General features: G+C 42.0%; 2 protein-coding genes and 1 long non-coding RNA gene across 4 annotated transcripts in view; 1 reads left to right on the top strand and 2 right to left on the bottom strand.

Annotated features, from left to right (window-relative positions):
- pcyt2 (phosphate cytidylyltransferase 2, ethanolamine) overlaps nucleotides 1–3,398 on the bottom strand; it is an 11,052-nt gene extending 7,654 nt beyond the window's left edge. The window contains exons 1-4 of one of the 2 annotated variants that reach the window (XM_061830450.1): nucleotides 2,606–3,398; nucleotides 1,151–1,239; nucleotides 646–807; nucleotides 415–566 (exon numbers count right to left, since the gene is read on the bottom strand). In XM_061830450.1, the coding sequence (XP_061686434.1) occupies nucleotides 415–566; nucleotides 646–807; nucleotides 1,151–1,239; nucleotides 2,606–2,733 (531 nt within the window). In that variant the 5' untranslated portion in view covers nucleotides 2,734–3,398. The remainder of the gene's footprint in view (nucleotides 1–414; nucleotides 567–645; nucleotides 808–1,150; nucleotides 1,240–2,605) is intronic. The other variant, XM_061830449.1, reaches the window with a different exon arrangement.
- On the top strand, nucleotides 1,247–4,026 carry LOC133506375 (uncharacterized). The gene is made up of 3 exons (XR_009796486.1): nucleotides 1,247–2,145; nucleotides 3,382–3,703; nucleotides 3,890–4,026. It is a non-coding gene; the product is annotated as an uncharacterized LOC133506375 (long non-coding RNA).
- Nucleotides 4,027–5,563: 1,537 nt separating this feature from the next.
- sirt7 (sirtuin 7) lies at nucleotides 5,564–12,208 on the bottom strand. The gene is made up of 10 exons (XM_061830448.1): nucleotides 11,991–12,208; nucleotides 11,783–11,920; nucleotides 11,574–11,678; nucleotides 11,413–11,483; nucleotides 11,241–11,313; nucleotides 11,062–11,160; nucleotides 9,323–9,559; nucleotides 8,916–8,996; nucleotides 8,692–8,798; nucleotides 5,564–6,919 (listed from the first exon to the last, which is right to left on the bottom strand). The coding sequence occupies exons 1-10, from the start codon at nucleotides 12,093–12,095 to the stop codon at nucleotides 6,718–6,720; spliced, it is 1,218 nt and encodes a 405-aa protein (XP_061686432.1). The 5' UTR covers nucleotides 12,096–12,208; the 3' UTR covers nucleotides 5,564–6,717.
- Nucleotides 12,209–12,957: the final 749 nt, after the last annotated feature.

Raw genomic sequence — 12,957 nt, 5'->3', positions numbered from 1 at the left:
CCTGACCCACTGACCTCTTTGGCAGTGGCAATTCTAGGATTAATTACTATTCCTTTTAATTACTGTGTTAATAATAGACGTAAACTATATGAATATGAATATCTTGAGAAGTGTTTTTTAGGTTTGTGAGGCCAGGTTGAGGGAGGCATTTTATTGCAGTAGATTGATTTTCGGTTTAGCCCAACTCCAAAAATTATATACTTGAGTTGAGCGGCTGGTTACCAAACTTCCAGGTCACGTCAACACAGCCAAAGAAATATTTAAATCACACTCCCAAAAATGTAAATGTAAAGAATCAGGCAATTTTTCAGAGGCATGTTAAAAAATAAAATAAAAACAGACCCACATCCCATTGAAAACAAAGCCACAATGAGAAACATCACCCTAGGTGGCGTCAGAGCACAATAAACTCACCATGTTGCTGTGATGTGATTTGGTCATGAGAAGCATACGTCCCACCAGGTCTGTGGTGGAGACTCCTTGAGTGCGTTTACATTCCCGATAACGTCCTGCTTTCTTCACCTCGTCATATGTGTCCTTGCCATCCACAGTCAGCGTGATGTCATCTGTATAGATAAATAAAAAAAATTCAGGCCAAAGTCCTTGCTCGCATCATGGGGGAAGATCGTGTCTTCAGCTTTATACCTCCGTGTACACAGAAGTCACAGTTAAACCTGTCCAGAGTCTCCAGGGTGGTAACGTAAGGTGCTCCTTCAACAATCTCATCCACCCACTTGATGGCCTGCACCATTTTATAGCGCTCCTCCTGAGTGAAGACCGGCGGGCCCTTGTGCTTGGAGATTTCCGCTTTTGATGACATGTCACAATGATAATAATTATTGATATCACCACCACAAAGTGGCTTGACCTGATGGATACATATGGCAAAATCCTAACTGAAAGTACTATTACTACAACACAGACAGATGCACAACACTTTACTCTGCAAAACCAGACTAAAAGCAGGTTCTATTCAAATAGTGCCCATTTTTTTAGCGTAGTTCGAATTGCAAAGCCATTTAACACAAAGTAGTTTCAAATATAAAGGAGCATTTGCTCATCGTGAGTGCTTTAATAAACGTCAGGCGTAAATACTAAGACAGCACAACACAGCCCATCAAGTCAAAGATGCAAACAATCTGTAAATTACCATCAGTGTGCACTCCAACGATGAGGTAATCCCCCATGCCTTTAGCTTGCCGCAGTTGATTTGAGTGACCGTAGTGGACCATATCATAACTACACAAAAAGTAACACAGTAAGCTTGAACACAACAAATGAGACGGAAAATACGGGCCTTTACAACTTGGGAATTTACTTGCAGGGGAAGGACAGAATCATTGAACACAGAACACTGATTGTTAATAATTCTGTTGATGGTGGGAGACAATCATCCTTTTTAGCACTTGTCTGAAACAGAGATTCAACCCTAGGACCTTAAACAATGTGCCATGGAAACACCAGACAGCGGTGCAGCAGACGACATAAAGACTGATGATCTCGAGAGGATGGTGAAGGCATCATAAAACCTCACATTGGCTTTGTTTTTCGATTAACGCTTTGTTTGTCATGTTTCCTTTGGTACTTTGTGGACCGCCCTCACGAAATAAAAAGGATTCGCGGAGATGTGGCCAGAACGAGCTGGAGATTGGTGAGAGAGACACAGCCTGCATTCTCCTGGCGAGTTAAAGTTCCCCTTGTCTTCCTTCCTTGAGAAATTGTACTTTAAATGTCTTGGGTCACGTGAGCCTGGCTCTCACTGGATGCCATTATCACTGATGCCATCACTTAAGCTGCCACAGGCTATGTGAACCTGACAGATTCCATTTTTATTGTACTGCTCAGCTCTTTGTATTACTTTTTGCACTTCATTTTACTGTAACATTACACAACAGATTCGTCTGTAGATTGACTTTGCTAAAAGATTTACATAAGCCCCATAAATGAGTACACATGGATGACAAAGTTTAATGGGAGAAAGGTTACGACTAATGACATGTTTGTCCTGTCACTTGGCAAAGAACGAACAAATGTAAAGATTATGCATTTTTCAGGACTCATGAAAACCCCTCACGAGCCACTTCGTTAGGAATACCGATCTTTTCAAATCCAACAATGAAGGGTTGCCCTTTGATAAAATGAGTGGTAGGTTGATTTTATTTGTTTGCTTGCTTGCTTGCTTACTATGCTTGTACTGTAGTGATTTTTTTTTAATGTCATCTTACCGAAAAAAATGACCAAGCCAATAAGGACACGGGTTAGGTCAAATGCATGGAGCTCCTATGGAATCGAATGGATGGATGGATGGACAGTGAAAAGTCATTATCACAGTCGAGAGGTTCAAGGTTCGAATCTCTGCAGAGACGCAGTGTGAAGTTTGCACATTGGTAGTCTGTCTTCCTCCCACATTCCCAAAACACGATTATTGGCTTCATCTTCAAAACAGGTAACATACCCAAGCGGCTAGGTTTAGCATGCTAACAAGCTCGTGTATACATTCATAGCATGATAGAATAGTGTGACCCTGTGTCGTGACGACCCCGCAATACCCGGTGTGCTAATTCAACACAGTAAAACACAGCGGTAAGGTGAAATGCAGCCTTACCAGCCGTCACACCAAAGGCGAACAACGCGCTTCCTTTTCTCCGGGCTGCACCCTGAAGCAGCCGCTTCGCTACTACGACCGCCTTCCCCAAGTTGCTCCTTCGTGTCGTGGTGGCCGTTTTTAATCATTTTTAGTCCGTCTTTATACACACACACAACAAGACTGGAGTACAAATGAAAGCAGCTAGTCCGGTCACCCACGGTAGGGTTTCTTTAAACGAAAGATTATGCAACGTACGGTACGCCCTCCGCCCGTCAACACTGACGGAGTGACGTAACGTTACTGAACAGGCCGACGCCTCCAACCACGCCACACGGAGCACGTGACCAAAGTAGCTTACAGGAATGTCGCGCACCCCGCGTCGACTCACATGACAAGAACGACAGTGGTGTTTATTTTTTAGATTTGTTTTAACACGTTTAATTTTCTCGGACAAACACACGATTTACTTTTTTTTTTTTTTAATCTGTTGTACCAAATTATTTAAGAATTCTGTCGCGGCGGCACGGTGAAAGAGCGGTTAGCAAATCGGCATCGCTTTTCTGAGGTTGGGGGTTTGAATCCAGGTTCCGAACTCCTTGTGTGAGGTTGGCGTGTTCTCCCTTTCTTCTGTGGGTTTTCGTTGGGTCCTCTGAAGTTTGAAAATATTCCCGTTAGGTTTATTGAAGACCAAACTGTCCACAAATGTGAATGGTTGTTTAGGTGTCCACACTGTAAACAGTCCCCTCCAAAAGCATTGGAACGCCAAGGTTAATGCCTTTATTTTTGTTGTACAGATTACTGAATACATTTGAGCTTCAGCTCTAAAGATGAATATGAGACAAAGGTTCCTAATGCCACCTTTTAATTTCATCGCATTTACATCTGGGATGCTTCCTTCTGGAATCCAGGGGTAAAGGTATTACCATTTTTGAAGATGAAAAACACTCATCTGCCAAGACTAAGGGGACGCTAGATTGAGGTGGGAAAGTGAGTGGAAGACTGATTAGCACATCTGCCTCACAGTTCCGTGGACCAGGAGTTCAAGTCCAAGTACCGCCTGTGTGAAGTTACCATATTCGCCCTGTGCCTGCATGGGTTTTTTCCAAAACATGCAAGGTAAGTTGATGTCATCCATCCATTTTCTTTGCCACTTATCCTCAGTGCCGGAATCTATCCCAGCTGTCAACGGGACAGAACTGGTTGCCAGCAAATCGCATGGCACATAGAGACAAATAGCAGTTGCGCTCACAATCACACTTAGGGGAAAATTAGAGTGTCCAATTAATGTTGCATGTTTTTGAGATGTGGGAGGAAACCGGAGTGGCCGGAGAAAACCCACACAGGCACGGGGAGAACATGCAAACTCCACACAGGCAGGTCCTGGTCTGAACCCGGGACCTCAGAACTCTGAGGCCAACGCTTTACCAGGTGAACCACCGTGCCGGCAGGTAAGTTGACTGAAGACTAAATTTCCCATGGGCGTGTATCTGACTGCAAACTGTTTTTTATGTAAGTGTCCTGCGATTATCTGTCAACCAGGTCTGGGTGTACCCTGGCTCTCACCCAAAGATAGCTGGGATAGGTTCAGGCATGATCGTGACTCTAGTGAGGATAAGCAGTGCAGAAAACGAGTTGAAAAACACAAGCTCATGTGTAAAGCATGGTTAGGGTGATGTCATCATTTGGGCTTGCATGGCTGCTCCAGGAACGACCTCACTAATCTTTATTGATGTAATTCATAATATTAGAAGTAAAATGAATTATGAAGTCAATAAAACCATTTTGTCTGGCTGTTTACAGGCTAAAAAAAAATGCATCCAAAGTAGTCGAAGGATGCTTGCTCATGTAACAAGGCAATGATCCAAAACACACTGCCAACACAACAATGGGCTTCATGGGCGGCGTGAAAAAAAGTGGAAGGTCTTCAAATGGCCAATTGCCGGACCTTAATCCATTAAAGCATACATTTTACTTCCTGAAGAGACTGAAGCGTGGAATCGACAGAAACAAAGAGCTGATAGAGGTTGCAGTAAAAGCCTGGAAAAGCATTTCAAATGAAGAATACACGAGTCTTGTGAATTCAATGAGTCGCAGGCTTGATGTTCCAAGTAAGGGTTATGCCACCAAATATTACATTATTCACTGGAAGTTAATTTCATGCCTGTGCTAATACTTTTGCTCACAAAAGGTGTTCTATCTTAAGATGTTTCACACATCCAGGTGTAAATGCCATGTAAGAAAAGTTTATACATCCATCCATTTTCTTAGCCGCTTATCCTCACAAGGGTCACGGGGAGTGTTGGAGCCTATCCCAGCTGTCAAGGGGCAGGAGGTGGAGTTCACTCTGAATAGATTGCCAGCTAATCACAGGGCACATGGAGACAGTCGCACTCACAATCACACCTAGGGGCAACTTAGAGTGTCCAATTACTGTTGCATGTTTTTGGAATGTGGGAGGAAACTGGAGTGCCCAGAGAAAAACTAATAATAATAAAAGTTTAAATTCTGAAAAAAGAACAATCACATACAATGTCCATTATGATAGTACCTGTATATGGCACCACTTCACAATGGTTTAGTGATTAGTTACTGGTTTGATTTTTGTCCAGATTTCTCCCACTTTCCCAAAATATGCATTCAGTATCAAGTTAATTGACTTTATGTAGTTCACACTTGTGAAAAGGAGGGGCTGTTTGTCTATATGCGGACTGCGATTGACCAGTGACCAGTCGAGGATGCACTCACTCGCTCTCGCAAGCTCACCCACCTCCCGAAATGAGGACAAAGAAAAAGGATGGATGGGTGCTACGATTACCTGTCCTGCGAAATAAAAATTTAAATCTTGAATGAATGACTCTTTGGCAAGGAAAAACATTTACTTAATCAACAAGGTTGCTTACAAAACAAGTTCATCAAGTTGGGATGTTTCTTGAACATGAGAAACGATCAATTTGTAACGAATCATACAAAGTCCTGTCAAAATAAAATGGTTTATTTACTCACCCAAAGAACATTTCCATTCTTTTTTTTTTGCAATATGGAGAGGGAATTTATTCGACTTCATATATAACTCTGGCATGAGTGTTAGCAACTGTGGTCCATCACTTGATATGGTTCCTTTGGTCCCTTCAAACCTTTGAGACAAACTATGCATCATGTCCACTTCCTGAGACGAAGGAAAGGGCATAATGGACCTCGACCCAAACACTGTAAACTGTAATTATCATAATAATAATAAAAAAAAAATACCACCGCCTTACTCATCGTGTGATTTACATTAAAAATACTTTGTAAACAGTACAGACCCAGACCTTCAGGAAGGTCTGTGAGGTCAGGCAATAAGTAAACAAAATCAATTGACATCAGGTACATCAGTATAAAGTTAAATGGAAGTTGGTACATTCAGGAATGGAGAAAAAAAAATGGAATTTACACAATACAATAGTTGGAAAACACATCATTAGACTAGCTGCCAAAACTTGTTGCAGTAATTTACGGCATGGAAACAACCTGCCTTACCGGTACAAAGAACCACTGAGATGGCTAATGTGTATGAATTATGCTTACTGTAATGAAGCCATTATCATTTAGTAACATACTAACACTCCAATATTCAATTTCAGGAAAAAGTCAACTTTTCAAGGAGTCATTTACTTGTACGTTTGCAGAACGGTTGTATGCGCGTACAACCAACCCCATTAACACCCACTGACCGTGGCAATAATACGATATTGTGCAACACCCCATGACAACACCTGGAAAGTCCCAATCATATTTCAACAAAGCAGTTCATGGCACCATTTAAACATTTGGTCCCACTAGAGGTCCCACTGGGCTAACAAAAACTTACCGACCTGCTGTGTAAACATGCTGGAAGCAGCTTTTGACACATATTATTCAGTTACCCCGTTCTTTGATCCAAAGACGACAAAAATGAAACCGTTGTTTTGTTTCATAAATAAATAACCATGTCAAGGCAGTTATATGTTCAGACCCCAAATCCTAAAATATTGCATCACACACGTTGTCAATCATTAATGAAGGAGAAAGACACGACCACCTCAATACGAGCTTGTACACTGATCGATAAACCAACGGCAGTCTGCAATGTTTTTGTCCACGATTCACCTCTAGGCTGCTTTTTTCTTTTTCCTTCCTTTGCCATAGCCTCTTCCAAACCACCCGCCCTGCACCGTCGTGGGTTTTGCAGTGTTGTCAGGTTCATTCAAGGAGTCCCCGGGACCAGCCTGGGGAACGATGACGGTGCGGGTGTGGCTGTTCTCGTCCTCGGGCTGCAGAGGTGCAGCAAGGCTGAAGATAGGGTCTTCCGCCCTGAAGAGACAAAACATTTCATTTCATAGGGGCCTTTTCTTTCTGACTTCTTGGGACTTAAGCACTATAAGGATAACAATAATAAGCCAATTTCTATCTACGCAGACATTACTCGGTCTCACACACGCTAAAATGTCCTCAGATTTGTCTGCATTTCCAAACAATTATTATCATGGGAAATAACGCTATGGATAAATCTCTTCTGGACTCAAACGGTCACTGCCGTAAAATAAAAACTGTATTATGAAAGGTTTGAAGCAACATTTAATTGTCATACTCGTATAAAAATGAGGACACTACTGTAATATGTTAAAAACAAAATACTAACATCTTAATTTCAAAGGCAAAGCTGTTACGTGAGGTTTAATTAAGTTAACGACTGTAAAATATATCCAGCCATCCATTTTCTGAGCCGCTTATCCTCAGGAGGGTCGTGGGAGTGCCGGAGTCTATCCCAGCTGTCATCGGGCAGGAGGCGGCGTACACCCTGAACTGGTTGCCAGTCAATCGTCGGGCACATGGAAACAGACAACAGTCGCACTCATAATCACACCTAGGGGGCAATTTAGAGTGTCCAATTAACGTTGCATGTTTTTGGGGTGTGGGAGCAAACCAGAGTGCCCGGAGAAAACCCACACAAGCATGGGGAGAACATGCAAGATCCACACAGGCAGGGCTGGGATTTGAACCCCAGTCCTCAGAACTGTGAGGCCAACGCTCTAAGCTGTTCCACCATGCCATGCAGTTAAAATGATAAAAACAAAATACTTCATTTCGATAACAACTCGATTGACCAAGTCTCTGGGTCAAACTGATCAGAAGTGTTGGAATAGTCTCACTGCTTTGAATGTCAAGTCTACATATTCAACCGTAACTTGCAATCATTTTTTATTTTAAACGTGTGGAAAAACAATTTTAAAACTTTCTGCCTCTGACACAACGGGATGAGTAACATGATACTTAGTATTACACTTTCTCTTTGAGCTTTTCATGTTATCACACCACCATTTTACTGTACATTTTAAAGATATTTTAAGTTTAGAGGCAAGACAATATGACAGAATAACCCCTTACCTCAGTGGTTAGAGCATTGGTTTGGTCAACCAGGGGTCGTGAGTTTGTATCTCACTGGGGCCTCCACTCCCCAAGAGGGGTTGTGTCAGGTGGGGCATCCAGCGTAAAAACTGTGCCAAACAAATATGAACGTTCATCTGAGATGTTACGCTGTGGCGACCCCTTATGGGACAAGCCGAAAGAAAGTTAGTTACTAACCTAAATAATATTGTAGAGGTATGATATTTGAGATCCAGCAGGACCAAATACCAGCACAGCATTAATAGTTTTCCCAATAAGCCACAACCCTTCATGAGGCCTTATCTGCCCATGACAAAGTTTTCTCATGTTGGAAGGCGTACATTTACACATAGCTCTCACTGGGAGTAGTGTACACACAACACCTTGAGGTAGAATATTGAAACTACACATAGAACAGTCACCAAAACCACTCCTGTCGTCAATGATTTGTTGTGTACGTACACACATTCTAAATTTCAGCCCTACAAACAAATGTAGAACCTGCTGTACGCACTCTTTGATAAATGAGGTCCTTGGTATTGAGGTAGTTTTTTTTTTTCAAGTGTTGCAAAAACTACACCCTTATCCAAACAAACAAACAAACAATCCTCTGATGCTGGCTGAGCTGACACAATGTGACCTCCCATGGATTTTGGTTGAACAATATAACGGAAGCACTTTAACACGTATCGGGATACCTGTCATAAACGGGAATCTGGATATTAAGCTCTTCCATGAGAAGCCTCATGACATCATCACACTTGGCGTTGATTTTTAGTGCGGCAAAGTCATCTTTTGGGGTCCACTAAAGAAAAAAAAAAAACAAAAACAAGAGCTCATTTGTGCTATTAGATACTGGTCAATAGACTAACACAGCATCTTTAGTCAGCTCATACTAATTACAGTATTCACAATACTCTACCTGGAGGTTAATGATGTACAATTTGGGTCTTTTGCTTGGTGGTCTGTTCATGCACCACAGACAAGCATATTTCTTCAGCACCTGAACAGAAAGACACAGACGCTTAAACACAGATATGGGAAATACATAGCAAAACTACAACGGCCATAGAGGACCTCCTCTCATTATATATGAAAAACGTATAATTAAAAATGATTTTAAATAGCAAAGATAATTATATCTTTAGTGGGCCAAAGAAGAAACAATTGGGTTTTGGACTTGATCCTCATTGGAAACTTTGATTCCATGGAAGACTACATGTATAGTGAACCTTTAGCTAACTAATGGTACAACGTAATAATAATAATAAGGCCCAGAAATTAAAATTAAGAAAAACATGGCCCAAACAGGTTGATGGGATGTGCTACCTTCAAACTGGAACCCAAGCAGAGGATAACATCAGCCGCCTTGGCCGCCTCAGCAGCTCCCTTCCAGTTTAGAGGTCGCTCCAGGGTTCCTCTTTCCCCAAAGTGCACGATTGTGTCCCTGAGTTCGCTGGCGCAGTGGCAGCACCTGCGGCCCGTGCCGTGGTGATGGAGGGATGTTCGCTCTGTCACATCGAACAAACGCACATATTCCCTGACTGGAGAACAGGACGTACACACCTGAAAGAGGGAGGCAAAAGTAGCATGTAAAAAGGGCAGAATAATGAAAGTATGTCCTTTTCAAGAACATGTCACTTTTTATTGCAATTGTAAGAAAAATGAACACACAAAAAAAGCAGAACAATAACAAAATACAACGATAACATAAAACGGGACATTATTTTAAATTGACAGTGCAGAGCTGTGTGGTTTGCCTCATCATCTGCCCTTTCCAGGGCATTACATGCAGGTCAGAAAGTGACTACAGAACGGCAGCTTTCAATCAGTTTCACCTGTATGAAACCAGGGGAAAGAAGAGCAATAAGAAAATCGCTGTTGATCCCTCCCATCGTGGGTAACGCCTCTTCAGCAGGCTTCGCTCAGGGAGGCAGTAACCTGCCATCAAGAAAAGGACTACAGGCCAACTCGTCGAGATTTATTTTCTAAACAACCAGAAACAAACTAACGGCACCGACATCCAACACTCCACCCTGAAGGAAGCACAAACTCTCTAACCTCCCACATCGTCTCAACTCAGTAAATCTTTGTAGGAATTTTTTTGACTCCAAGTTGTGATATTCCGTAATTTCCGGCCAATAAAGCACAACTTTTTTCATACGCTTTCAACCCTGCGGCCTATGTGGTGATGCGGCTAATTTGTGCATTTTTTCTAACGGCCGCAAGAGGGCACTCGAGCAGAAATGGTAAGAGTGAGACCGCTGGAATATATGTGACGAGGAAGTGATTTTTACCAGGATGTTTTTTTTTTTCCCCAACCCTGTTACCGCCGCGCTCGTGTGTTGCTGCTGTGTCTGTGATTTTTACTGGAATGTTTTTGTTTTTTTTAAACCAGCCTTGTTAGCACTGTGCTAGCATGTTGCTGCCGCATCTCAGTGATTTTTACCGGTATGTTTTTTTTTTTTTAACCGGCCGTGTCACCACCGCCCTAGCATTAGCACCGCGCTAGTGTGTTTTACTGCCGTGTCTCAGTGATTGAGGTATTTTTTTTAACCAGCTGTTAGTGTTGTGCTAACATGTTGCTACTGTGTAGCTGCCGTGGCTGGTTTATTTTTTTTCCAGCCCTGTTCGTGCTACCGTGTTGTTGCTATGTTAAGCTAAGCTAAGGTATTAAAACTGAAAACTCTGTGTGCCAGCTTTCTTTGTAAATATCTCGTGTTTCAATGTGGGCACTTGCGGCTTTTACACAGGTGTGGCTTATGTATGAACCAAATCGTATTTCCTTTACAAATGTACCGGGTAAGGTTTATAATCCGGTGCGCTCTGTAGACAGGAAATTACTATTATTCTTAATAATAGACTTTTTCCCCAATCACATTCCAATTTGTTGGCTAATCAAATAACAGCTGCACCTTTAGTTGACTGTGACGATAATTATGTCCTGCATTGTCGTGTAACTTAATGAAAGAATGAGGCAGTCTCACATTAGACACGTCATTGTGACACCCCAAGGTTGAAAGTGAGTAGATTGGTTAAGCCCTAGTGTATGTGTTTGTACGCATCACCTCAATGAACATGTTTCCATGAAGTTCAGACAAGGCGTGTCTGGGAAGACCACTACGTAGATGAAGTCCATCACAGTTTTGAGACACCACATGCTTGACCTTTATAAACGGACATATTTGAACAGTGGTGACATACTCCTATATGAACGTATATTTCTACACATACGCTGCCAACATACCAGCATTTCCTTATGAAGCATCCTAATGCACATGTGTGTGAGCGTCGGTTCTGCTCTGCTCAGGTCGGATGAGCTGTGTATAAAGAGAAAGAATGAAAATGGTGACTGGTCCCACTGCACAAATAAGAGCAAACAATTCAAATCACATGATAGCTGAGAATGAGCATGTCACCTGACTGCATGACCCTTCTGAAGTTGTGTCCAAACACCGTTGGGCCCTCGGTAGTCAGGGATGGACGCTGCCTAGAATTGAAAAACAAAACAAAACAGTAAGTTAAGCAGAAATAACGAGGCAAAAAGACAAAAAAAAAAAAACAGCTGTGTTGATCTTACTGTGCTTATTCCAGCTCCAGTGTAAACCACCAAGTGGTTTGCTTGTTTGACTGCCACAGCCAGCTGCCACACTTTGCTCTGCAGGTCATCAGCTGTATCAAATACCTGTAAGAAATACACTATTTTGACACCCACCGAGAATTTCAGGTTCTTCAAGTAACGAGCTTCTTACTTGCTTTGAGGCAAGCGTGTGTGTGAATCAGTCTTACCTCCTCTTGCTTCCTCTTGAGTTCATTCCTGCGGCTCTTCCTCTTGCAGAGCTCCTCAACCGTGTCTCTGTTGAGCAAAAGCACGGAAATCTCCTCCTCAGACCTCTCAGACTCGGTTTTTTTCAGGATACGTCCAACCTGAAGTGTACACAAGCCACAGTCATTTACAACTGGACTACCGCCGACTCATTTTTCTCTTTTATCTTACCAGTTTAATGATCTCCCTCTCGTTTTCTCGTTGGAGTATCCTGGCCTTTTCTAAAGCCTTTCTCTCCGTCCGGGAAGAGACACGGCGGTCGGTCTCGTTTGGCATTACGATGCGGTTGCGTTTTCAAAACAAAGCTTCTTTTACCGACAGCCGGACGGATGTTTATGTAAACTGACGCCAAAGCCGATAGCGCCCCCTGCAGCTCGGAGTGCGCACATGCTGACAAGTTGCTTTATAAAGGCTTCCGTTTACAGTGGTGACGTACTCATACGCTAATGCAGTACTAAAGTAAAAAGAGGGGGCAAAGATATTCACACGCCGCACTTGCATAGTTCTACAATTAAAAAAAGGATAGACTCAGAAATACTCTTAAAGCTATAATTCACTACCTTTTCGGGGTTGAAAAAGAAAAAAAAATTTTTTTTTTCATTTTCTGGTGGCTGCTGTTGTACAGCTTTGCTTGGCACCAGCTGGCCTAAACTTCGATACTGCCTTATAAAGCCACAAAATGGTTACTTACCCATTACTGCAGTGCAGTACTGTACTGTACAGTATATGGAAGTGAGTTAACATTAGCTAGCCTTGTTTCAGGGTTTTATGCTATCAAAAGGACACCTGCCCATAGCGATGCTAACATTGTAAACTAAGTTTAAAAAAACAAAAACGTGATGACCAGAATAAAAATAAAAAAAAACCATATTTTATATATATATATATATATATATATATATATATATATATTAGTTAGAGAGTTCCTGAAAGCCAGAAGGTAATGGCCGCGAATTATTTTTGGACCAAACAATTACTGAAAAATGTCTTTAATAAGGCATGGGTGGGAAATATGGTCCTTTGATAAAAAAAAAAAAAAATTGGTCATAAATACAAAAAAAGAAAAATGAATAAAAATATGCATGTAACTGAGCATGCCTTCTTGTGTTACATGACACCATATTTTTACAGCGCTGTG

The sequence above is a fragment of the Syngnathoides biaculeatus genome, chromosome 9, assembly GCF_019802595.1.
Source record: "Syngnathoides biaculeatus isolate LvHL_M chromosome 9, ASM1980259v1, whole genome shotgun sequence".
Taxonomy (NCBI): Eukaryota; Metazoa; Chordata; class Actinopteri; order Syngnathiformes; family Syngnathidae; genus Syngnathoides; species Syngnathoides biaculeatus.
Note: the sequence above shows the minus strand (reverse complement) of the source record. Positions and strands in the feature narration are given on the sequence as shown.